Source organism: Podarcis bocagei, assembly GCF_964188305.1.
Source record: "Podarcis bocagei genome assembly, chromosome: 14".
Taxonomy (NCBI): domain Eukaryota; kingdom Metazoa; phylum Chordata; class Lepidosauria; order Squamata; family Lacertidae; genus Podarcis; species Podarcis bocagei.
The window spans coordinates 37476486-37502679 of NC_138139.1; the positions used below are offsets into that span (position 1 = coordinate 37476486).

Here is a 26194-nt window from a genome sequence, read left to right on the forward strand (position 1 = left end):
GGTGGACTTAAAGGACTGTCATTTTGGCTTTGGGATACAGAACAGTTAAGATTTGGAGAGGTTTCTAGAAAATTGCTTATGGACAAGTCTAAGCGTATCCTTCGCTGTTATTTTCACCCCAGCTTTGGTCATGGCAACTTAGCAGGCAATCACTGACAAGTGGCAAATTACTGACTGCAGACATCTGCCAAATGATACATCTGCTGCACACTTCTAAATGGGAACTGACTTCTCTAGGCAGTTTAGCAGTTCTGGAGAAATCCTCCGGCAGCCAGCGGCTCCCTTTGCCTTTCTGGTGAGATGTCTCCACCTTTGCACACTCCAATGGGAGCCATGTGTGAAAACAAGAGGGCACAGAATATGCATTGGGTGACTGAGTTTTGGGCTGGTCACAGAAACTGCTGAAACTTAATGTAAGTCTCAAGTCTCAAAGCACTTATTTGATTGAGTACATAGTAGCAGCAGCAGCAGCACTGTTACTATTAAAATGTATATGCCACACTTTGTCAAAAGTCCACAGGGCACTCTAGAACATAGAAGATAATAAACTATATCAATACATAACTTTATATTCATACCAAAAAATGAAAGCTATTATAGAAATACAAGTCATAAAAATAAGCAACACATCTTTATAGATAATACATAATTGTACAATCCAGCACTTCAGGGTGGCCCTGATTCAATCCAGTGTGATCCCGGGACCCAAATAAATTCAGAGGCCTTGCACATTATTTAATTAGGGTTTAAAACCCTAATTAAATATGTGATTAGATGGCCTGTAAGCATCTCCACTCCTCCTCTCCTCTCCACTGGACTGCCCCCCCCCCAGATCACTCCAGATAGACCTCATCCAACCTGGGGTTGCCTCAACCCAAATTGACCCAATTCAATTCACAACTCAGGGCCAGTTACAGACCTGCTACAGAATTTCTAACAGTACATAATACATAATGAACATACATAATGCATACTAAGCAGCTATATAACACACACACATTCAGAAACATTGCCCCACAGAAGCATCCTTCTGTATGTGTCCTTCCGAGGGTCAAACAACAACAGTTTATGTGAGGCTTCATTTTATTTTTTAAAAAAATGCTATTTATTAAGAATTTTAAAATTACAGAAAAAACAAAGAGAAGAAGAAGAAGAAAACAAGAGAAAAACAAACAGCAATCAAACAATACAAATTGATAAAAATCAAAGTCAAAAAAACAAAAACAGAACACATAACACATCAAAATCAAAAAACAAAAATAATCCACAAAAATTTAAAAACAGATCCAATATTCCCAAATCCTTAACTGTCATTACCTTATTTCATCGACCTCCTCACACCTCCCTTTTTTGTATTCTAGTTGTTAATTATCACAGCAAATCCTTCCCATTTTTCATAATATTCTGTCATTAAATTACCTTAATCTATTTTAACCTTATCTTACTATAAAAAACCCTAAAACTTAAATCTTATTTATACCAATTTCTCATAACCATAGCATATTCTTGCATAGTTCTTTTTAGCATTTCTGCTAAAGCCAAATAATTTCATTCCAACATTTTTCTGATACTCATTAATTTTACAAAACAATCCTAAATAATTTTTTTTTAAACTTTCTTCCAATCTTCATCCAACGTCTCTTCCTCCTGGTCCTGGGTTTTGTCAGTCCTTTCTATCCCATCCATCTAGTTCATTAACCTGGTAATCTTATGTCCGAGGCCCTTAAGTCTCTTCTATGTCCCTTCCGCAGATCTTCTTCATATTTATACCTGTACTTTACTTTGTCTCCTGGTCCTTTCACTCGTGGAAACTCCAACTTGACAGTATTTTTGTCCCTTCTCGACAGATCAGCCCCTTTTCCATAGTCCACACTGAACTCCATGTGGTATTCAAAAGCATGTTTCAAGGTCCCTCCAGAGTTGAGGACCCCCACAACCCCAAACTCCTCACGGCCCATTGCCAGACTTGAAAAGTCAAGACATCCCTGCATAGGGGGGTCTATCCAGCCCCCCATCTCCAAGCCAAACAAAACTCTATCTCTCCAAATCTGGCTTTTTCCAAGTTCGTTTGTCAGATCCAACAACTCATGTTCCTGCTGGGCCACAGCTCCCTCCATCTCTGCCACCCGAGGTCCAGCAACAACCTCCTCCTTCATCTGATCTGTCAGAGCACACTCCTGAGTTGATTCCTGGGTGGGTTCTATATAGATACCCACTACTTGTCCAAAATTTCTAATCGCAACAGTCATCAAATCCGTCTTCTCATGTAAATGTTCCAATAAAGCACTTGTCTTGCAAAAAGCACATACCGGAGCCTCTGAGTACATTGTTATGCAAGGTCAGAAGTCTGTTCCCACGATCTTAATCTATTGCAGCTGCGAAGCTCCCCAGTTCAAATTTAATAACAGTTTCACAAGCTCCCTCTAGGGGAAGAACTTCTATTTGTATCCATCTCTTTTCTTCTTCTTTTTTTTTAACAGCAGATCTAACAACAAAGTTTCCTTTTTCAGATATTTTGTCAATATTTGTTCCTTTAAAATGCGAAAGAGAACAATGGAATCACTATGTTTCTCTTCTTTTAACTGTCTGTCAAAAACATTTGTCTGTAGTCAATGAACTTCCCAAAAACGTCTGTCCTGACACCCCGCTCCCAGGTTCAAGACGGTGGAAAATTACTTTTCTTTCACTCTCTTCTGCAGGTTTAAACAATCCGGAAAACCCCCCCCCTCTTCTCCTGCTTCCAAAGGGGGTTCAGTAGTTTTAGATGATGAAAGTTGATCCTTTACAAACGATTTTCTAAACTCTAGTTTGCCATGTCTTTGCTTTAATCTATCTACAAGAAAGGAAGGCTGACTTCCTGTTTAGACCTTCCCACTTCAGTGCCAAATTAAGAAGAATTTCTTAATCCAATTTTCCATTCTACTCACAGATCGTTGTTTAAAGTCCAACTGTCCAAATTTGATCTGCTCACGGGTAGTTGTTTTTGTAGCCAAATTGTCCCAGGAAAAAGGTAGCGCTCTCCGGCAACGGCTGTGCGGCTTCGCTCCACGGAAGAAGCAGTTGACTCTCAGCACCGCGCCACTAGCCCCTCTTCGCTCCGGAGCCCATAATTGGATTCCTTTTACGAATTGAGGGGCCGCGAAAGGTGCCCGCCGAGTCCCATGGTCACAGGCTTCATCCGCCTGTGATTTTTTAAAGGGTCCCCACTTCGCCGTAGTGGAACAGACCCGTTTTCCGTAGAGCCAGTCCCCCCGGATCAGAGGCAATCCGCCATTACCGATGGCGCCACCCCGGAAGTCCCATGTGAGGCTTCATTTTATCCTCACAACAACCCTGTGAAGCAGGTTAGTCAGAAAGGCAAGTCAACTTGCCCAAGGCTGCCTAGGGAGCTTCACAGCTAAGTGGGCGCAAGACCACCAAGTGAACTGGAGACTCTGGCAGCAAGGCCACACTCTCACCCTGGACTACGGAGGGCAGTTCTAAGACAGAGCAGCATTGCCTTGGTAATGGCCAGAGATGTTACAGATGTTCTTCAGCCCATCACGATCAGATGACCTGAGGAACTAATTCAGGCCTAGCTAGCCTTTTTAAATAACTGCTGTTCCAGGCTTGGCTCCTCAGTTTGAGCCACTCACCACTGACGGAAGCTGCTGAAAATATCTTCCCTCTGCAGAACATGACCACAGGCCCATCTTTGGCCATGCCATCTGCCTGTGATGCTCTGGATATTTTGGCCCATGGATCCCACAATAGCACTTGGCTGAGGTCTGATGGAGGCGTCTCAGTCGCCTACTGAAATCAGATTGAAGGGAGATCTCTGGGAGATTTGCAGTAGATTGTCAAGGATTCTGACACCCAGCCGTTAGGAAAATTAGACTGCTTAGACTGCTGAAAGATAAAGTGCGAGATTGGCTCCATTATTATCAAATAATGGAGGTTTACAAACAAGACAGAAAAATTGGCTTCCAGGTGGAGAAATCTAAATTAGAAACAGAACTGTTAGAACCCAATACTAAGAACTTGTCAAGAATGTATAACTTGCTGTTGCAATGGAATACACAAGATGAAACAGTGAAATCAGCTATGATAAAGTGGGCACAAGATATTGGTCATAACATTATGTTTGCTGACTGGGAACAGTTGTGGACCACCAGTATGAAATTTACGGCATGTAATGCCTTAAGAGAGAATATTATGAAAATGATTTACAGGTGGTACATGACCCCAGTCAAGCTTGCAAAAATCTACTATTTGCCTGATAATAAGTGTTGGAAATGTAAAGAAACTGAAGGTACTTTTTTTCACCTTTTGTGGACATGCCCAAAGATTAAGGCTTTCTGGGAAATGATATATAATGAAATGAAAAAGGTACTTAAATGTACTTTCCTTAAGAAACCAGAGGCCTTTCTCTTGGGCATTGTCGGCCAACTGGTGCCAAAGAAAGACAGAACTTTTTTTATGTATGCTACAACAGCAGCAAGAATACTCATCGCAAAGTATTGGAAGACACAAGATCTACCCACTCTGGAAGAATGGCAGATGAAGGTCATAGACTACATGGGACTGGCTGAAATGACTGGCAGAATCCGAGACCAGGGGAAAGAGACGGCGGAAGAATATTGGATGAAATTTAAAATTTATCTTAAGAAATATTGTAAAATTAATGAGTGCTAAAATGTTGTGGCTATAGAAAAATAGGGGACTACAGCTGTAAAAGATTAAGTAAAAGGAAAGAATAAGGGAAAATTAGATAAAATTAAGGGGGAGGATTGGCTGAAACAAATTTGGGAATCGGGATGCAGAAAGGGGAGGTATGGGGAAGTCGGCGAAGTAGGTTTTAAGAAAAAAAGGATTTGAAATTATACATGTTTGTTTTTGTGTTTGTATGTTTGTATTGTGTATTGTTTGTGTTTATATAAATTGTGAAAAACCAAAAAAAAAATTTTTTTTTTAAAAAAAGAAAGCTTAGGGTAACCAGGAGTGGGCTTTTATGCAGGATGTGTTGGTGGATTTTGTGCTTCTAGTAAAACACAAAGCAGATCCCAGAAGCCTGAAGTCTGCCTTCCTTGCTCCAGAAGAAGAGACAAACCTTACAACCCAGTCATCAACATTATTTAGAGCATTTGTTCCCCACTCTTCTGCCAAAAAGGGTGCCAGAAGAGATTACACACAATCAATTAAAACAAGATAGTTCCTGCCTACAGGCTTACAATCTAAAAAAGTGTCACACAAGGGGAAAGGGACAAGGGAGGGGGGCACCGATTCTTAAGTAGTAGTTATTATAATCATCAGCTGGCATAGAAACAGCCCAGGGAAGGAGGTGCCTGAAGGAACCGGTCTGTTGGCAAAGTCTTTTGGCAATGAGCCCTGCTTCTCATCTCTCCCACTGAGGGAGCCTGGTGGAATGGCTGCTGCCAGGTGACACTTGAGGAAGAGAAAGATTTGTTTGCACCAATGTTTTTGTCTGTAATATTGGCATACCAGCATTAATAACAAGTTATTTCAGTGTGTGTGTGTTATGTGATATTGCCTGATCTGGCAATCAGCCAGTGGCTGGATCTTGTAGCGGTAATTTAACACCAGCCCGCTTCTGGTCATGTGGTACAGCAGTTAGAGGAACATCCAGCAGGAAGGCTCCAGACTGTCAGTATTTTGTGGGAGTCAAGTGCCTTCTGGGAAATTTAGATGTGTGCAATTAAAGAAGGGATTCAAGAGCTCTCATAGAATCATAGAATCATAGAGTTGGAAGAGACCACAAGGGCCATCGAGTCCAACCCCCTGCCAAGCAGGAAACACCATCAGAGCACTCCTGACATATGGTTGTCAAGCCTCTGCTTAAAGACCTCCAAAGAAGGAGACTCCACCACACTCCTTGGCAGCAAATTCCACTGTCGAACAGCTCTTACTGTCAGGAAGCTCTGTTGGCAACAGATCATCTTTTTAAAAAGTAACAGGCTTTTTGCAGTTAGGAAAGTGACAGGGAAAATGCATTGAAAAACGTGGAGGGAATGAATGATTAACAGGAGGATAGACGAACACCATGCAAAGCAGGGTGAATGATTATTGCTGTATGATCTCCCTACAAACAAATAAAAATGAATGCTGTATAAAAGAGCACTTCTAATGTAACTTGTGCCCGCACTTTGTGCAAGCAAATCAGGATGAATGCTCAGTAAGTAGGTTGTTAGGAGGAGCCCCTAGTTCAAAATTGCTAGTGTTCAGGATGGGACACAAAGCAGTGTGCTGCCCTGTCTGTCCGTTGCGCAAATTGTACTGGAAGCACCACCACCACAACCCTGCTTCCTCTGCATTTCTTATGCCCATGAACTCAGGAGTTAAGTCAGTCTCTCCAATGAGATGCAGCTAATTTTTATTACTGAATAAAAACATTTTGGAAATGTCAACTGTGTGTTTCTTTCCATTCTTTGGGGAAGGCTAAAATAATGACAATGCCATCTGTTCACAGATCCAAAGTTCCACATTAAGTTGTAAAATAAACCCTGGAGCCTCGGTGACAATCGCTTTGTCACAGCAAAAAGAGTAATAATAATAATAATAATAATCCTGCATTCAACTGGCCGGACACACTGTAATTAGAGAAGAAACTGGCCGTAAAGAAGTGGGCAATACTGACAGTAATGGTCTAAACAATCTTCCAGTTAATGCACTTTGCTATGGAATTCTGTATTCCGTAAAACTAGCAGTTGCCTCCATATTAAGCATGGTGGGGTCACTGATCTGCAACATACAACTCCGTTAGGACAGCACTGAGATTTCTGGATCTCAGCTGTGCTGCATTTTGTTTTCAAATGGGCAATGGACCTCAAAGGGAAGTAATTGAAAAATGTAGGCAAAATATGGCTTCAGATATTTAAAATGTCAAAACGAGTGCTTAATTTGCTGAACTATGTAGCTTCTTTCATTATACTTTTGTGGCTGTGGGTATACAGTGATCTCATAACAGAGCAGGGGGGGAAAGCCCAGATCAGCTGTTGGGTTCAAATTCTGCTCAATCTTCCACTTTCTAGTCCTTATAGTTGCAAAAATATACTTAAGAATATAGGCAACACCAGGCAAAATCTCGAAAGTTGCTGAGTAAGAACTCTAGGAATAGGAAGGGGTGGCTACAATGCCTTGTATACCTGCTTCCTCCATGTGCCATGACCACCAGAAACAGAAAAAAATATGCCAAATAGGTTTTTTTTTTTTTTTAAAGCATAATAATTGTAGTGGTTGGGAGTTACTCGTGCGTAATCCTGCTCCGTTTGAGCATCGGATTGCCTGGTTAAACCCTCCGGACTACGCAGCCCATATTTGCGTGGCTGCCCTTAGTCACTCGTAGAATCTGTCTGTGGGCGTTTCTTAAAGCGTTGCCAACATAAGAGTTGTTTGACGCCCAATCGTTTCCTCCTCTCACTGCGCGGGAGTCTCCTGCGCAGGGTGGGCGTGGGCAGAGGGGTGCTTGGGCTCTCCTCACTAACTTCCAACGAAGAGTCCTGGAGCCCCTGCACCTCCCTGTCCCGTTGCTCTCCTGGATCCCTGGCGTTACACTCATTCTCTTCCCCTTCTTCCCGGCTGAGTCTCCCTCTAGCGCTTGGACCTTCCCCTGCAGAATCAGAGACCCTCTCCTTCTCCCGTGCCTCTGATGGCAGTTCCCTGACAATAATTTATGCAAAATATGAACTTGCACAAATAGACATGGAGTTGTTCCTCCTCAGGTACCCACAAACATGGCTGCCTCTGACTGATACCTTTGTATGCTACTTTCCCATCCAAATTCTCTTATCTACTGCACCACACTGCCCAGGAATATACAAATACATGCACATTTGTATGGTAAACTCTCAAAGAGAGACTAATCTGTTGTTGTTGTTGTTGTTGTTGTTGTTGTTGTTGTTGTTGTTACTAAGGAGACCTAGGTGACAAAAAAAATCCAACCAACCATGTTTAAAAGCCTTGCTGGAAAAGGAAGACCTTCAGGTAGGTGCCAAAAAGACAACAGAGACAGCATTGTTTTAAACTGTTTAAAATATTGTGTTTCAATGTTGGGACCTGCCCTGAAGTGAAGGGCAGGTAATAGAAACATACAGAAATAAATAATATTCAAGGGGAGGGAATTCCAAAGGATTAGGTGCCACAACACTAAAGACTCAATTCCTATATCATGCGTAACAGCCCTTTTGATAAGGTGTAATCTACAGATGGGCCTCACCCGCTCAGCACAGTGATCGATGGGGTATATAAGGGGTGAGACGATCTTTCTGGCATCCTACCCCAAGCTGTAGGGGGCTTTATATATCAGAACCAGCATCTTGAACTCAGCCTGCTAACTAATTCATCTGTGCGACAGTTCCTGCTCTGCTTGGTGATAAGGGTGCATGAAATTCCCTTGCAAAGCAGTGCCTGGGGTTTCGCTGTGAGGAAACTTGCTTTATTCAGCGCCTCTCCTTTGTGAGCCTCTTCTGAAAGATTCCAGCGACGCAGTTGGATCAGCACATGGGGACCTCTGCTGGCCACCCAATCAATATGGACAAAAGTGTAGAGTGTAGTCATTTTTTTAAAAAATAAAGCTCACAGCAGCTTTCCCCTTAAGTTAAAGCAACAAGTAGTTTGGGCTGTCAAACTCTATCAGGAATAGCTTCCATAAGAAAGCTAAAAGGTCATTTAAATCAACTCCGAGATGAAGCGAGGCTTAGAAGAGACTTAATTCTTCATATCTTTATAAGGTCATTTTAAAAAAATTCTAATTAGAAGAAACAGAACCAAAAGGAGGTTGAACTGGGGAGAGCCTCAGGGGCTTCATGTATTTCATTCTCATAATTGGGAAAACTGGCAAAGGCTCATCTGTGACAAAAGAGGTTAAGCTGAGCTCCTTCCTAGCATGTCTAACCTCACATCACCCATAAAAAAGTGCACCATGTTGATTCTTAGGTCCCAAATCCAGTAATAAAGCCGTCCTGGCTTCCACCCAACATGCGCAGACACAGACACTTACTTCTGAGAAAGAAAGAGAGCTGAAAGGACTACAAACCTGAAGGGGAAAGGAAGGAAGTTTAAATCCAAATATTCCAGGTTACCACAACACCAATGATTTACTCTTAAAGCAGCCTTACAAGTTAGCTCAAGGAAGTGATTACCCCATTAAGAATTGTGCCTGTGTCATTTTGTGGCCTAGCAGAAAAATGGATGTTTTGAAAGGCTTTCCCGACACGCTCCCCTAAAGCAGTTCCTGGTGACCATGCAACTGTGTGTTTACGCGCCTGATTTAATTCATCTGCTAACTTATCAAAAACCAACTCTGTGCGAGGTACCCTTAACCAGAATGAGTGTCGGAGCTCTGATTACCTCGCTGCCAAATTCCATTTTTATACAACCAGCCACAGAACTGAATCTGCACACAGATTAGCTCCCAATTTAGCTCGACCAGACCAAATTTAATTCACAGTTAACATTTCCGCAACGTCAAAAGGAACAGAAGCAGAGAAGGGATTCCACAAAAGAACAGAGAGGACTCTGCCTCCCTATAGGCAGCGCAGAGGGGTGAGCTAAGGATAGAGAGAGCGCACAATGTCTAGATTTCCCTCCTGGCACTAAATGAGCCGAGACCATTAATGTAATTGCTAATGTACTTTTATTTTTATTTTATTTTTTTTGAACAAGAAGAAGAGTGTTACTTTCTAAGCACCTTCATTAGGCAGTGAAGGGCTTCTAAGCTCCTCCAGTGTAATTACCATTCAACTCAGTTACTGAGATGTATTATGAACGACCAGCAAGATTACAGTATTCCAGGTCTAGGGGAGTCACTCCTAATCTACATGCCGGGCCACACCAGAATGACATAAAAGAACCACGAGGCAACCTTGGAAATAAAGGAAATAATTTAAGCCTCCCTTGGGAGCACAAAGCTCTTCCTCCGGGTAGAGGTTTCCTGCTCTCTTCCTGCATGATTCGCTGCTCTGGCCTTGACACAACAGAACATCAGCTTTGCATGCAGTAGGTGATAGGTTCAATCCTCAACATCTCCAGATATGGCTGGGATAGTGCTCTTCCTGAAATCTTGGAAAGCCGCTGTCATTCAGTGTAGACAATACTGAGCTAGATGGACCAATGGTCTGACTCTGTATAAGACAGATTCCTGTGTTCCTAAAAGGAGTAGTCCAAAGGCCAGCTGGGCCAAACATTCCTCTCCACTTCGACTCTTGCAGGAACATTTTTCGCTTGCAAAAGGGCGAGGGAAATTTTTCATCCATTTTCAAGTGGGTGAAGATAACAATAAAAATAATTTAATTTCAAAAATTGGAGGAAGTAATCACCATTTTGAGAAAATGTGGTAGGGGGTTCCAGTTTTGTTTTGAAAACACTCTATAAAGCTCCACTACCCCTTTGAAGAGGTGGCAAAGTCACAAAGAGCAACCCAGTGACAAAGATATCCATGAAATGACTCAATAGGCACTGATGCTTCATCGTTACACTGCATCAGCCCCAAGAGCATTGTTGTACCATGGTTGTGTCATCAGGATTTCATTGGTTCAAAAAAACCCCACAATGATGCTCCTTCCAATCATGGTGATTCCAATAAATAATCATCAAAAATCATGGTGATTTTGATAAATAACCTTCAAGAAATGATAAATCACCAGGAATGATTGCAACTGTATCACCACCAATGGCATTTGCTTAATTCGTAGGGGCATTGCTGGTAAGTAAGTAAATAAATAAATAAATGGCTGCCTCCACTGTCCCCGCCCCCCAAATATATTTTTCATCATCCACTATGAAATAACGATGTTATTTGGCATATCCTTCTGACCCATGCCTACTCACCAACCTCCCAAAATGAGAGAAAAACTCTGGGCCAAACAGTACAGAGTGACCAATTTCCACACTAAAAAAGAGGACCAAAGAGGTCAAGGTTGGCATAAGTTGTGCATATGTTAATTTATATGTACACATTCAAATTCAGAAATATAATTTAAACAGAAACATGATCTATGTCACCAGTGTGCTTGCTCAGTCTTCCTGGGGACTGGCAACTTCAAGGCCCTTCCTGCTGTCCCTTCTGATGGTTCTTTATCTTTAAATCAAACGAGGACTAGGCAGCCCTTAAAATAAGAGGATTGTCATCTGTAAAGAAAGCCACATGGCCACCTTAACACTTTAGCCCAGGAATCATAGGAACCTGCCTTATACTAAGTCAGACCATTAGTCTATCTAGCTTAGTACGGTGTGCACTGACTGGCAGTGGCTCTCCAGGATTTTAGGCAGGATTATCTCCCTGCTGTACCGTAGGACCTTCTGTATGCAAAGCAGATGCTCTACCATTGAACCACAGCTCCGTCCCTTAAGACTTAGTCTTTGGACTAATGTAAACAGCCCTGTGATTGGTTTTTTATGTAGACAGAGAAGTAGCCAGCAGGCAAAAGGTAAAAAATGGGGCTGAGAATGGACTGTTTGTCAGAAACCAGATCAGGCAGATAAGGATGGATTGGGAGGGCCAGAAACAGAAGACCCAGTCACGGATGAGGCGAGGTGAACGTTTGGTTAGGCCGGCCCAAAAACGGCACATCCGATAATCAACTTGAAAAAAGGGGCACTGTGGAAATGTGGTGCCTCAAAATTTATTTATATTTCTCTTAGTCATGCTCCTTTCCAAATTTCTAAGGACACAGCTGCCAAATTATAACTGCTTTGGTTTCACATGTCAAAACAATTTAATTCTTCAATCTGTGCATGAATCAAAAAGAGGAAGGGAAGAATATTCCAATCTGAGACGCAGAAAGCACGGCTGTCAGACCTGTCTTGAAAAGGACAGCTGCATGTGGACCAGTGATGCCACTGCCTCTTCCCTTTCTAAATGTTTTATTAGCAGATGTTTATGAAGAATAAGGAGCTGTCAGACAGAAGAGGCATGCATGGATTGCAAGCTGCGTGGAGCTCTTCAGAACCTGCCACTGTGCTAACGGTGTATTGTGAAGTGAGCTGTAAGTGAAAGAGTTCTCTTTTTATTATTGATTTATACAGAAGAATCAAGTCTACTGATCAGATTTGCAGATGACACAAACCTGTGGAGGGCTGCTAAAATAAAAAATAAGACTCTGTAGGATACGGTTGAATATGAAATGATCTTGATAAATGACAGAACTGCAGAGAAAGGGAAACTGAATGAAGAAAGATGTAAAATATCAGAGAGTGTGAGATTGTAGACTCAACAGCTCATTCTTTTCCTCTCTTTGGGTCAACAAGAGAACAGGCACTTTTCAGCCTGAACATGCAATGCTCCTACTTGGTTACAGCTGACATGACCCTGGTCTAAAGAACAACTCGGAGACCTAAAGGTGAAAGCTGACCCAAAGAAATGGCATGTTCCAAGATTCAGATGAAGCCCTGGCTGGCAAAGAGGAGTGAATGGCAGATCTAGAAGTCAGTGAGTGGATAGCCTTCAACCAGTGGCTAGAGACCCTGTACTATGTAAGTCACAGCCTGGTCCAAGGTGGATCATGACAGTAGCATTACCACCATGCAAATATTTGGTTTAAAAAAAATAGGAAAGGGATCCCTAAATGCGTGTTTATGTTAAAGGTTGGTCCTGAGTTTGAAAAGATGGGAGACTACTAGCCTAAACCATTTGATGAGTTGTTCTGCTAACTGCCCAAGATGTCTCATTCCGCTCCAGAAACCTGCTCTTCAGAGCTGGAAGGGATATTGTAAGGTTACTGCTGGGGACAGGCCCACTGAAATTAATGAACCCAAGTTAGTCTTGCTCATTAATTTCAGTGGGTCTTCTCTCGGTAGGACTAACATTGGATGCAACCCAAGATATAGAGAGCCCCAGGGCAGAATATTTGAGCAGCCAATTGAGATCTCACAATTTTAGCTTTGTACTTTATTGAAGGCACTGGTTACCATTTGGGAGCTGTCTGTAGTCCTGAAGGCCTAGTGGTAAACCAGGAGACAACTTCTGATAGTAGTGTGCATGTGTGTCACATAACTAAATGCTCCTCCAGAAAACAAACAAACCTGGAAAATGACCATGCTGTGAAGAAGTTTAGGCTTAGAACCCTGTTCCCTGACATACTGATTTTATTATGAGCATGGAATTCGTTGTACAGAGCAGCATTCAGTTATGAGAGCCAGAAGACAACCAGAGTTGGAAGGGTTCCAGCCAGAAGACAACCAGGGTTGGAAGGAAGCAGAAGATCCCTTTGAGAAGAAGGCTGCTCTCTGGCTATTCTGTGCTACTGACCGTATGGAATAAGATGGGTGTCTGTTCTGCCATGGGCTGCTTTCCAGTGGTGGAATGCTGAGGTTTTAAGTTTTCCAGCTGCTCCTTGAGCCTCTCTTTCAAGTGCTTCTCTTCTGCCTGCTTTTCTTTTTGGCTTTCTTCTGTCCTACAAAATGCAAGGAGAGGGACATCATGTTGCATTTTTATTCCAGTTACGTGGTGACCTTGCCACCTCCCACAACCACTTGGTTGGCTTCAAGAGAAGATGAAACAAATTCATAGAAAACAAAGCTATCAATGGCTACTAGCCATGATGACTATGTTTTACCTCCACTGTTAGAGGCCGTATGCCACTTAATGTCAGTTGCTGGGACTCACAAGTGAAGAGAGAGCTGCTGAACTCAGGTCCTGTGCTTTTGAGATTCCCATGGGCATCTAGCTGACCACTGTGAAAAACCAGGATGTTGGACTACATGGGCCTTTGGTCTAATCCAGCTGGCTCATCCTACGTTCTTCCAGTGTCATACCTGGCCCTGACCTCGTGCCATACACTGTGTCCTCAAAGGGCAAGCCAGATGCTCCACCACTCAAGGGCCTCGAAGAACAGGCTGCATCTCTTGGAACCAAGGCTGAAAAGCTCCTTGAAGGGCCCTCCTAGTCTCTGGATCATGTTTTGGATTTTGACCGTGATTTATTGAACACAGAAACAATCCTAATTTCACTTTCATTCAACCCATCTCCTTTTTCTTATTTCCCAAGCTAGGCTTTCTTTAGCTGCCCCCAATCCCTGTGTCCCATATGCCACTGACTAGGGTACACTTCTTATTACACATTAGACTAAACGACCACCATCTACCGTTCTGAGCTGGTGTTATTTGATTGTTAACGCATCAGGCCCAAAGTACAGAGAGATGGTCCTTTATCTGCTGAGTGCTATTTGTATGAAAATTGCTGATAATTGGAAGAATTCCCAGAATCCCCATACTGGACAATTGGCTAAATAAAGCATAGGACGCAGCTTGCATGGTCAAACAAACCAATATCATCAGAATTGAGAGAAGGCAGGCAGGATTATGACCGCTTTGCTGAAAAATTGATCAGCTTTATTCTCTACTAGGGGAATAAGATACAGGGAAATATGAACCCACACTCGTTGTTGTTGTTGTTGTTTATTAAATTTATATACTACCCATCCAAAGATCACAGGGCGGTTGTTGAGAGTGCTTTGAAGCCAGATTGAATTTATAATTGTAAATAACCTTTAAAGGATTAAAACAACATTTAATTTTGTATTCTTTTTCACTGACTAAAAGTGAGGCTATTTTGTTGAAGATTTTTAGTGTATGACAAAACAGTGGTTAACTTTGGGGGGTTTTGTCAGTTGTGTTATGATGTCAACATGGTTTTTGTGTTTATACAATTTTTATTTGTATAATAAAAGGAGCAAGTCCAGGGTGAAAAGGCCCAGGTTCAAACCTCCACTCAGTCATGAAGCTTTCTGGGTGACCTTAGGCATTCACTCTCTTTCAGGCTAATCTACCTCACAGGGTCGTTGTGAGGATTAAGCAGTCATGTAGGTCAACCTAATTTCCTTGAAGGGAAGGCGAGATATACTGTAAATACAGTTGATATCTAAAAAATATTCCAGGCTACCTTGGGTATCCTGTGTCTTTGTCTGTAGAGTCTTGAGGTGTCTCTCTGTTTGACCCTTTCTTGGTTTCTTCCTTGAGTTCTCTTGAGCTCCTTGCCACACTGTTAAGATCCAGAGCGGGGAAGCTTCTTGCACTAGATTCTGAATTCCCTGACCCCCTGGAGGTGGGTCTCCTCAGTTTTAGGCTCTGTCTTCTCCTGACTCCCAGCTGGTCATTTTCTTCTGAGCTCTTGAGATTCTGGCACTTTTCCTTGTCCTGGGCAACAGATGAAGACTGAGATATCTTGCGAAAGTAGCGGAGCTGCTGCAGCAGAAAGCTTTTCGCAGTGCAACCCTTGCTGTGAATGAAAGCAAAAGAGCTGCTCAGTCAAGCCTTACCTAAAAGATCCTAACTCCATGGGAGTTGGTTTGAACCGTTTTCTGCCTCACTGCCTGGTCAGGGCATTAAGATCAGCAAATTGAACCCAGTTACCCAGCCTGGTCATTATTAGCTTGTGGAAACACAGAGGAGGGCTCTACCACTGGTAGCAGGAGCATTATAGAATGCCCTCTCTGTTGAAATACTCTCCCTATTGGCATCCCACCAGCTTTTGAAGATGCACTTGTTCAGGCAACTTTCTAAACTTGAACTTCCTGACCCAATTGTTCTTTGAATTACTTTAATTGTCATGATTTTAAACAGGCTTTTGTAAAAAAAAAAAATTCTGGATGTTTTTAATGTTCTCATGGAATTGCTTTATTTTGTATTTAAATTATGTCTGGGTTTTAAAATTGATTTCTTGCTCACCAAAACAAGATGCTCTGAGCATGTAACACCAAACACTGCACTGGCTGGCAATTACCGCATTTTTTGCTCTATAAGACTCACTTTTTCCCTCCTAAAAAGTAAGGGGAAATGTGTGTGCGTCTTATGGAGCGAATGCAGGCTGCGCAGCTATCCCAAAAGCCAGAACAGCAAGAGGGATTGCTGCTTTCACTGCGCAGCGATCCCTCTTGCCGTTCTGGCTTCTGAGATTCAGAATATTTTTTTTCTTGTTTTCCTCCTCCAAAAACTAGGTGCGTCTTGTGGTCTGGTGCATCTTATAGAGCGAAAAATACGGTAGTTTCCAGGCCCAATTCAAAGTGCTGGTGTTGACCTATAAAGCCTTCCATGGCTCAGGACCTCAATACCTTAAGGACTGCCTCTCCCCATAGAAAATGATCTGGACCCTGCACTTGTCCTCTGAGGTCCTTCTTTATGTCCCCTCTCCCTGAGAGTTCGGAGGGTGGCAAGACAAGAATGAGCCTTTTCTACGGTAGCTCCCTTTCTGCGGAATGCTCTTCCCAGAAAGGCACCATTATTGCATGCCTTTAGGTGCCAGGCAAAAACATTTCTCTTTACCTTTGGCCATTAAAGAATCTATGGCCAGTTAAAAGTGAGGGGATTGTTATTATGATTATTTTATCTGTCTATCATTATGCTTTGTATTATGTTTTGATCATAATGTTTTGATCATTATGAACTGTAGAATCATAGAATTGTAGAGTTGGAAGGGACCATCACCTAGTTCAACCCCCTGCAATGCAAGAATAAAATGTGTTCCTAATGCTGTACGCCTCCCTGGGTTCTTTTGATAAAGGGTGGTATAGACATTGAAATAATAATAATAATAATAATAATAATAATAATAATAATAATAATAATAATAATAATTGCAAACCACTTAGAAGCCATTTGGGTATGTAAGTGGCGTACAGTATTATTATTATTATTATTATTATTATTATTATTATTATTATTATTATTACTACTACTACTACTACTACTACTACTACTACTACACAAATCAGTGCAAGATGTCAAGCAGGGTAATGAAGACCTGGGAGCTGAAACAAAATGTTGCAGTCTATCCTCACTGTCTAACAGGAATGCTGCTGTTCAAGTTTCCAGCTGACCAGCATGCCCTCCCCTAGGATATTATAAGCTGTAAGGGGATGAAAGAAGATATTCTGCTTCCATCCATTCCCAGCCTTCTTTTCCAAGAGATGCCCACATTCTGTAGCTACTGAGCATGCTCAATCATCGTAGGGCAGTTTTGTATGTTTTGGCTCTATTTCTCTCAGCCGTGATCACACAAGTTCATTATGAAAGGAAGCAATCCCACTGTAATACAGCTGAAGGGCTGTGCGTCTGCTATGATCTCGTGAGAGAGAGAGAACGCACAGAATTCAGATTCATGAGCTTCTCGGTGCCAGCAACACTTTTAGGAGCATACCTTAAGACACTCTGCACAGTTGCTGTTGACCTGTGGCAGTTCCTCATTTGTGGAATGCCTTCCCTAGTGAAGCTCATTTGTCTCCCTCATTAGTGACTTCAAGAAGGAATTTAAAAACACTCCTATTTACCCAGGGCTCTGATGGCTAAACGACACAGTTCACTCAAGGCACTCCTCCAAAACACACTGTTCCTGGCAACCCTGAGATCACTGCTTGAGAGAATGTTTTCCACCATTTTTAGAAATCTTTTAAAAATATTTTCCATTATTGATGTGTTTGCCACCCTGGGCTCCTTCAGGAGGAAGGGCAGGATAGGAAACCTGTTTCGTAGAGGAACACTCACAAAAGAGCCCAAATCAGCTGCAATGCAGTTGGCAAACCTGAGTTTGGTGCCAGATAATCTGTGAAAAGGCCCTTAGTGTTCAGTTTTTAAAAGGCAATTTAGCAGTGCCTGTAAACTCTGTGTCAGTTGGTCTTCCTTGTGACTGCAGAAGAGGCCTGGCTCTGGAAAGGCATCTAATTCTTGTCACGTTAGCAGTTCATGGAAATGTGGGATGTCTTTATTCTGTACCGTGATGGCTGGGGAAACTCTTTCATCCCCTCTTCCACTTTCTCTCGGTCTGTCACTTCCATTTCCTCCTCCTCCTCCTCATCTGTGGAGCTGCCGCTCGAGCTACAAAGTGAACGAGAAATCCCATTAATGCTTCATTACTGATTGCTCCCGTTCTCTATCACAATACCCAAAGACTGGATCAGAGCGTTCATGCCACCAGATATTGTTGGTAACAAGTTCAATGCAAACTGGGAACTGAAGAGGTGTTTCTGCAGCAGATATCCGGGAGACATGGGGGAGGGGGGTTGCTCAGTGGGAAGACAGGGGAAGGCAACCACTACTATGCTATAAGATCCACTATCCTGTAATATTACATATGCCTGTTCTACTGATGAAGCCTAGGATGGTGAAACAAGGCAAATATTCCGGAAATCCTTGTCTTAGACTCTGCGAAAGGATTCTGTGGAACAGTAACCACCCTTCATGCGGATTATTGGACTCTATGAACAGACAGGTGGAATAGACACTTATACATGTATGCACCTTATGCATGAACTAACTAGAAAATGAACTGATCCACTGGGTCTTGTTTTTTTCTTGAACTTTATGAGACTTCTGTGGAAATCTACAATTTGATACAATGAATAGTATACCTTATTTATTCAAAAGTACAGCCGGTTACATCTTGTGTGTTTACTGAGTATGTTTCACGTAACCATAGGTTTGTTGTTGTTTTGCTATTTAGCATAGGCCACTGGTCACTGGTGGAGAAGCTTTCTTTAGTCTGAGGGCCACATTCCCTTGTGGGCAAACTCCTGGGGGGCCACATGTCAATGATGGATTAAGCCAGAGGCAAAAGTGAGGAGAACAACAATCTTGTAACCTTGCCTTTATGTGGAAGGTTGCATTCCAGCCACACAAATGCCATGGGTTTCTTTTACCCCTACACCTACACACACACACACACACACACACACCTCTTGATCATCCATCTAGATATGCAAGAAGCAGCATTGCAGCTCAAGGACACATTCCAGGAAGGCAGAAGCACTTGAGGAAGGGTGGAGTACGTCCAGTTTCAGAAGTGGCCTGGGGGCAAGGAGTTGTGGCCTGGAATGTGTCCTGAGGGCTGGACAGAGAAGTCTGAAGGGCCACTTTTGGACTTGATGTACTTAAAACTCACTTCTGAAAACAGCACACATAATGAAGTGAACAGCATTGCTTCCGCATACCTCTAAAAGGGTTTTTCCGCACAATCTGATGCAGTCGGAATTACAAAGGAATATTGTGTGCCCTTTCATGCTCAGAACTCAGTTTTTTAATAGTTAGAAGAGCTGCATTGCAATTTTATTTTATTTTTACCCACAGAATATTACAGGCAATTGAATGAATGACTACTTTATATTTATGGCTTATGATAACAGGCAATGTAATTAAGCCCCTTTGCCCATGGTCTACAGTAACCTCCTCCTAACTCTTGATTAATATTGCCCTTGGGCCTTTTATATCTCCCTTTACTATTCTGGTGCTGAGAATCCTTCAATCTCAAGGAGAAAACAAATCAGCAGCTCCCCTGAGATCCTCTGTCAGAATGGTTCAGTACTGAGTTCCCAGAATTCACAGAGAGGCATCATCCAGCACTAGTGCATTTAAGAACCAATCCTGCTATTTCAGAGACAATAAAAACTGGTTTCCCAGTTGCGTTTTCTTAAATTCAGCCTTGGTCATGAGATGGAGTGTGACAGGGGAATTTGAATTGAATTCATATTGCCATATTAAATACAAAGATCAACAGAACTGCAGGATGTGGGCATAAGACAGGGATGGGGAAGCTGTGGCCTTCCAGATGTTGATGGGTACGAACTCCCATCAAACCCACTAAGCAGGGCCAATTACCAGGGAATGCTGAGAGCTGGAGTCCAACAACATAGAGAGCCATAGATTCCCCAGCCCTGGCACAAGATGATTCAACAAAACTGGCTGTCTAAAGGGGGAAAAATATCCACCATTTCTCAGTTAAGCTTGAGTTATGGTGGATACAACTTTATGAGCAAAACATAGCCTTTGTATGACATGGGCCTCTCACAGAAAGGGAGAATATATTTACAGCAAGCTGCCATATACCAAGTCACAGATGACTGGTCCATCTTGGTCAGTACTGTCTACAATGACTGGCAGCAGCTTCCTAGAGTTTCAGGCAGGAGTCTTTCCCAACCCTACCTGAAGATCAGATGTTGTGGAACTACAGCTCCCATCATCCCTGGCCATTGGCCATGCTTGCTGGGGCTGATGGGAGTTGCAGTTAGTTCAGCAACATTGGGGGGGGGGTCTCCCACACCTGCTGTAGACACTGGGTGTTGAACCTGAGACCTTCTGCATGCAAAGGAGATGTGCTACAAGTGCTCAGAACTTACTTCAGAACCTGGACTTGTATGGCTACTTGTAAGGATGATTCACTTGGCAGGCACAAGACACAGGGCCTTTTTATATGGAAGTCCTCAGACTACGGAAATCCCCAATTAAGTGTGCATGGTCTCAGCACAACCAACCTTACCTGCACCATACATTTAACACACTATAATACTACTATAAACAGTTATGGCTCCCTCCCCCCCCCCAAAAAAAAAATAAATTGTGGGAACTGTAGTTTTTTCAGGGTGCTGTGAGTTGTTAAGAGATCCCCATTTCCCTCAAAGAGCTGAGAGAAGCCCAGCCCCCAGCCCAGATTTGTGAATGGTGTTTTCCGGGACTGCCAACCAGTTAAAAGAACGATGTTGCTTGATAAAGTCAGTTCAGTTTAAATGCATTTTCATGGTGTCAGACTCTCACAATATAGGTAGCTTTCTGCAAAACTGAAGAAAGGGTACAATAACATGCACAAGCTACTCCTCATCCCCAGAAGAAAAGGCCATCTTTACTCTCTCTCTCTCTCTCTTTCATTCCAACAAAATGCCAGAACCAACTCAATATCCCCTTGACTTGCAGCCCCACTGATCAAAATGAGCCCTTGCTAGCTGACCAACAATAGCTCTAATTCATTAACCTACCATTTATACTGATTACTGCTGACAGTCCTGGTATTTCCCACACAATTCTTCCGCTGGAAATCAAAGGTCTGGCTCCATCGGACATGGGTCTAATGAGAAGGAAAAGAGGCCCTGCCAAGCTGGAAAAGGACCTAAGAAGCTGCCTTGTGCCAAGTCAGGCCAACGGAGGAACAACAGGAGAGATTTGATTTGGTTCACATTCAAATGTGAACCTACCTAATTTGCACTTTGTAAAACATCATGCAAACCAAAATGCAACCATCCTTCAAAATTCAAACTTTTCAAAATTTCACAGTGCTGTTCTCCAGCCAAGCAGTGCGCACAAAAAGGCATAAAGCACAAAGATGCACACATCAGTGAGGGGAAAAAACATACAAAAATGCCTTATATTAGAGAAAATTGCTCTACAAATATGTGCTTTTTAGGCAAAATTGCATACAAACACGTGTGTACTAGGACAAAATTTGCATTAAAATGCTGGTGAGTTTTCATGAGGACTTTTAAAGAAATCAATCAATCACAAACCAATGTGGAAACATGGAGAACTAAATGTAAGACTGGGAAAAGGAAAAGCAGAGAGAAACAAAAACTGAGATTTGTCCATCCCTATCTACTCCAGATGCCACAGAGGACTCAGGAATGTGTCTTTCCCATCATCTCTACCTCATCCTTTTCAATAGCGATTCCATTGCAGTTGAGACCTTCTTCAGCAGGCATGGGGGAACCTCTGGCCCTCCAGATATTGCTGAACTACTGCTCCATTCAGTGCCAGCAAGCATGGTCAAGAGCCAGGATGATGGAGCTGTAGTTTAGCAAATCTGAGAGCCAGAGGTTCTCCACACCAGTTCAACCACCTAAGCATGTGTCCTGCCATTGAGCTACGTGCTCCCGGAATACAGTACTGGTCTCATGAGGTGGCTACTGCAGCTCCTCCGCCTTCAGTTGTTGCTAAGCCCTAGAATGGATTAAAACATCCCATACGATGATGTTAGTTCTCACACTACAAGGGTGGTGTTTGCTTCTTCACTGCCTCTGATCCCACAGATGTTAACATGCTGGCAATTACCTTTGCTGCTCATCAGCCAACGACTCAGACCTCTGAGGTGTTGTGTCCCTTAGATCAATATATACCGTTGGCGGCTCTGGAAAACGTTGCAGTTCAATTGGAGGAAGGTTTTGGCCGTTCGTCCATGATGCCAGGATGGGTACATCTCTTGGGAATACAAATCATTGTGTCAGTGGATTATCCACCATCACAAAGTAAGGCACAAAATAAATTTTGTTAAAAGAATTTCTAAACGTAACAATAAGTCTGTTGTATAATGTTCTAGAAAAGAAAGCATCTCCTATTGCATTTTGTCCATGACAGGCATGTCTATGCTACAAAAAATTTCAAAATGGTTTAGTTGACATTGCTCCTACACAAGGGGTGCCAGGAACAGCAGTACTTTGAAGAGCTAAGAAGAAGAAAATGCTTAATTTTAAGAGATCTTATTGGGGGCAGGAGATGCTATGACAATTAAACCAGCCTTACACCCTTGGCCCAGTCCTGGAAACTACCCTTTCTTTTGTTGGAAGTCTTTATCATAAGCATTGACGCCAGGTGTGTACAAAAATGAATTCTGAAAGGCTTGAGGACCTACCTCCCATCTCCCTGGCACTCACTGAAGTTGGGAAACTTGGCAAGGCACCTCCTGCGGTGCGAGAAAAATGCCCTTGACTGCTTGAGGCATAGCTCTTCTAGCTTTCCCATGAGCCTTGTTTGTGACTGAGCCCTGACAGCTTCTGAAGGTGAAATAAAGAAGAGAAACACTCAGTCCAGCTGCCGGAAAGAATTTCAATGTTAGCATCGTTATGATTTCCCCAAAGGACAAGAATGGGAGGGATGGTAAAGTGAGTGATGTCGTTATTCAAGAAAACTAGAAATTAAATCAGGCTTCCCAAAAGTGAAGTGGCAGACCACCAAGAGAGGTGCACACGGAAGCCTGGCTGCGGGGCGGGGGGGGGGGGCAAAGCACAGGGAGACTGGAATCTATTGCAATCAGTTGGTTCTCTGGCAGAACCTCAAGTCTGGCTGAATGCAAAAGGCTGGGAAGAGCAATGCAAGCTGTAGATGGGGAGATACAAGTGTGCAGAAGCAGTATAAATCCATTACCCAAGTTGGAGGGGCTTTGGGGATGAAGGGAAAGTTGCAATCTGACAGATGGTAGCTCCTATGGCCTGGGGCATTTTGGAGGCAGAGGGAGCGGCCTTTGTCAGTTGGTGGGCCACTTTTTTCTGAGGTTTTTCAGGGCGCTCCAAGCCCTCTGGGGCGCGTGCCTGCTTCCCAGATTTTCTAGGAGCTATACAAGGTCCTGAAGGTATACAAGTATACCTGAAGGTGCATCTCCACCCCCATCGTTCAACCCAGACACTAAGGTCCAGCGGTGAGGGCCTTCTAGGGGTTCCCTCACTGTGAGATGCGGAGTTACAAGGAACCAGGCAGAGGGCCTTTTCGGTAGTGGTGCCCACCCTGTGGAACACCCTATCATCAGATGTCAAAGAAATAAACAACTATATGACATTTAAAAGACATCTGAAGGCTTCCTGTTTAGGGAAGTTTTCAATGACTGATGTTTTAAGGTATTTTTAATCTTTTGTTGGAAGCCACCCAGAGTGGCTGGGGAAACCCATCCAGATGGGCGGGGTAGCAATAACAAATTATTATTATTATTATTATTATTATTATTATTATTATTATTATTATTATTATTATTATTATACAGGTCAGACCCCAGTCTTCAATATGATGCTGTCAAGCCAGGTAGCCAACACCACTCCACTTCTCTCTGTCAGGCTATTCTTCCTCAGACCCAGTTCTTTTGCATCCTTGCCTGCTCCTCACTTCACTACAATCTGTCTTTTAGGATTTTGTCCCCCTGTTCCTGCCCTTTGGACTCCCATAACTTTCCTAGCGTTGATGGAGAATTCTAAGAAACCCAAACATCAATGTGGTTTTGAAAGGTTCCATCTGCCATCTTGATTCCAATTGGCTTCCAACTGTATCCAAACATAGGGGGGGAAAACCCTGCTCCTTGATCTTGGGAATCACCATGCTAAATTTGACTATAGTATCTTAAGAGGTGCCCAAATGCAGACGCAATGAACAACTTTCCAATAATGAGCTGTACCCAATTAAGTTCTTCCCAGAGCATAACCATTCAAAATAAGGGAAATTTGTTGTGCTTCAAAAGCCCTATAAAATTGATCCAGTCAGATCTCTAGCAAAATCTGACCCTTCCTCAGCAGCCCATTGGACAAGGAGGAAGAGATGGAGGAAAGAAAGGGCATGTCAGAGAGAGAGAGAGAGCGCACATGCAAAATGGTGACTCTACCCATCACTGGTGGAAATTACACCACCAGGGAACGTGGCCATGGACAGAACAGAGGTTCTCTAGCCCTGCTGTAGGCAGGCTGCAATCCCTGGTATAGTTCCCTGGAAGTGATTTCATTAAAACAATGGGACTTGTTTCTGAGTAAACCTGCACAACGGGGTAAAAAGCCTCTAGCCTGCTGACCAAACTTGGCCCGGCAAGCCATCTTGGGGGTAACCATGCCCAACTGTGGGTCAGCTAAGGGCAAGGCTTCAAAGGAACAATCAGGAGCTTAAAGTGACCTCCTGATTGTTCCTTTGCTGGAACAAGGCACATTCCGACTGCCCATCTACAGATTTAGTCTGGCAGAGTGGAGAAATAAGGATCTGGCCCACAGGCCAGGAAACTGGAGAGGATAGGACTCTAATCTGGCCTGACTTTTGAACTCAATTTTGCAATCTGATTTCAGCTCTCATGGATGCACATTCACCATGGTTCACTGAAGAAAAAGCAGCTTCCACTGTACAATTTCTATCGCCACTTTGCTTCTCCAGGTCCTGTAGTACCTTGTCTAGATTCCACTTCTCAATGTCCTGAAAGGAGAACAGTTTGCAGTTGAATAGGGCCACTGTAAAGTTAAAGTTTAAAAGGCTGTTAACTTTATCCTAATTTCTTCTAATAATACATTCTTGCGTGCAATTCTCATGTATAGACACATCTTTGCAAGCAATTTCGCTTAATATAATACATTTTTGTTATTTTCAGTGATGCAGTTCAATGTACACTTTATACCAGTATATTCATTTTTATACACTTTGATTGGCTGGAGAATTGCACTGCAAAATTTGGAAAAGTTATTATTTCAAAGGATGGCTGTGGTTCCATTTGTGTATTATTTGGGAGGGTGTGAATTGTGAGATAATCAGCCGCCTGTAACTAACATGATTAGGTCTAATTAACACATGAAGGGCTTAAAACCATAGAGTATGTTGTTTTGCCAGGCTTAGCTATGTTCACTTCCCCTCACTCTGGGAGGAACTAGGTATTCAGACCTATTGTTCTCCCCCAGGCTACTTGGTGTATAAATGCTCCAGGTTGCTCCAGCTCAGACTGCATGGCTCTCACAAACCACTCTTGAGTTCCTATACCACTCATTTAGAAACTTTCACCACTCTATAACTAAGCTACGTTTTACCACCTGTATAACTTTTTCTGAATGCTCTATGGAAAAGCATTCCTTCTGAATAAATAATTTTTAACTTACTAAAGGTGTGGTCTTTCCCTGTGCTGGGAGAAGAGGGGACTATTTTGCAAATCACTTGGAAGGGCATATTATAAGGTCTAATAGCCTACATTTCCAAGCCTGAATTTGTTGCAGGTTTAAAATCTCTGCTGGGGTTCCTTCACCAAAGAGTACTGGCCCCAAACTTGGATCTTGGCACACTAGCATAGGAAGAGGGGAGCAGGGGGAGCGCACCACCCCCATCAGCGTGATCCTGGTGAGGTTCCATCGCGGCTGCCCCCCCCACCCGCACTGGGTGCCCCAGCGCACCACACCCCTGCGGGCAGTGCACCACGCCCCCAGAACGCATGCCACGCCCCTGCAGGCAGCGCATCACACCCCCGGGATGCCTGCCAGCCCCGCCCCCACCTGCTCTCCACCCCTGGTGCCGGAGCCTGAAGCTCTGCCACTGTCTTGGCATCCAGGAATTCTCCTTTCTATGTGTAATTCTTTCCTTGAACCAACACGAATTTCACAAGTTCACCTCTGAACACAAACTGAATTTCTCCCCTATCCCTACCAACAACAGCACTGCCAATTGTTGAATTGTAGTTAAGCAAAGAGGGAATGGACTGATGGACTACACACTCTTTCTCCCATCCCCTACTTTGGAGGACAAATTGTCCCTAGAGGATTCAACTGCATTTAATTGTTACATTGGTAGTGGTGTTAATTGTACTTAGGACTAAGTAACCCAGGTTCCCAGATAACCCAGGATCTGAAACCTGCCTACCTGCTCCCTTTAGATGGCTGATTCCCCTGCCAGGCTTAACTGCAGACAACTGTTAAATTGAAAGTGCCATTTATGGCAGCTGAGAGTTAATCATTGC

General features: G+C 43.1%; 1 protein-coding gene across 4 annotated transcripts in view; it reads right to left on the reverse strand.

Moving 5' to 3' along the window:
* DNAAF8 (dynein axonemal assembly factor 8) overlaps nucleotides 1-26194 on the reverse strand; it is a 92045-nt gene that overhangs the window by 58643 nt on the left and 7208 nt on the right. For all 4 annotated transcript variants that reach the window (XM_081169827.1, XM_081169826.1, XM_081169824.1 and 1 more), the window contains exons 5-10: nucleotides 24573-24675; nucleotides 22373-22514; nucleotides 21796-21942; nucleotides 17701-17802; nucleotides 14876-15211; nucleotides 13244-13388 (exon numbers count right to left, since the gene is read on the reverse strand). In XM_081169827.1, the coding sequence (XP_081025953.1) occupies nucleotides 13244-13388; nucleotides 14876-15211; nucleotides 17701-17802; nucleotides 21796-21942; nucleotides 22373-22514; nucleotides 24573-24675 (975 nt within the window). The remainder of the gene's footprint in view (nucleotides 1-13243; nucleotides 13389-14875; nucleotides 15212-17700; nucleotides 17803-21795; nucleotides 21943-22372; nucleotides 22515-24572; nucleotides 24676-26194) is intronic.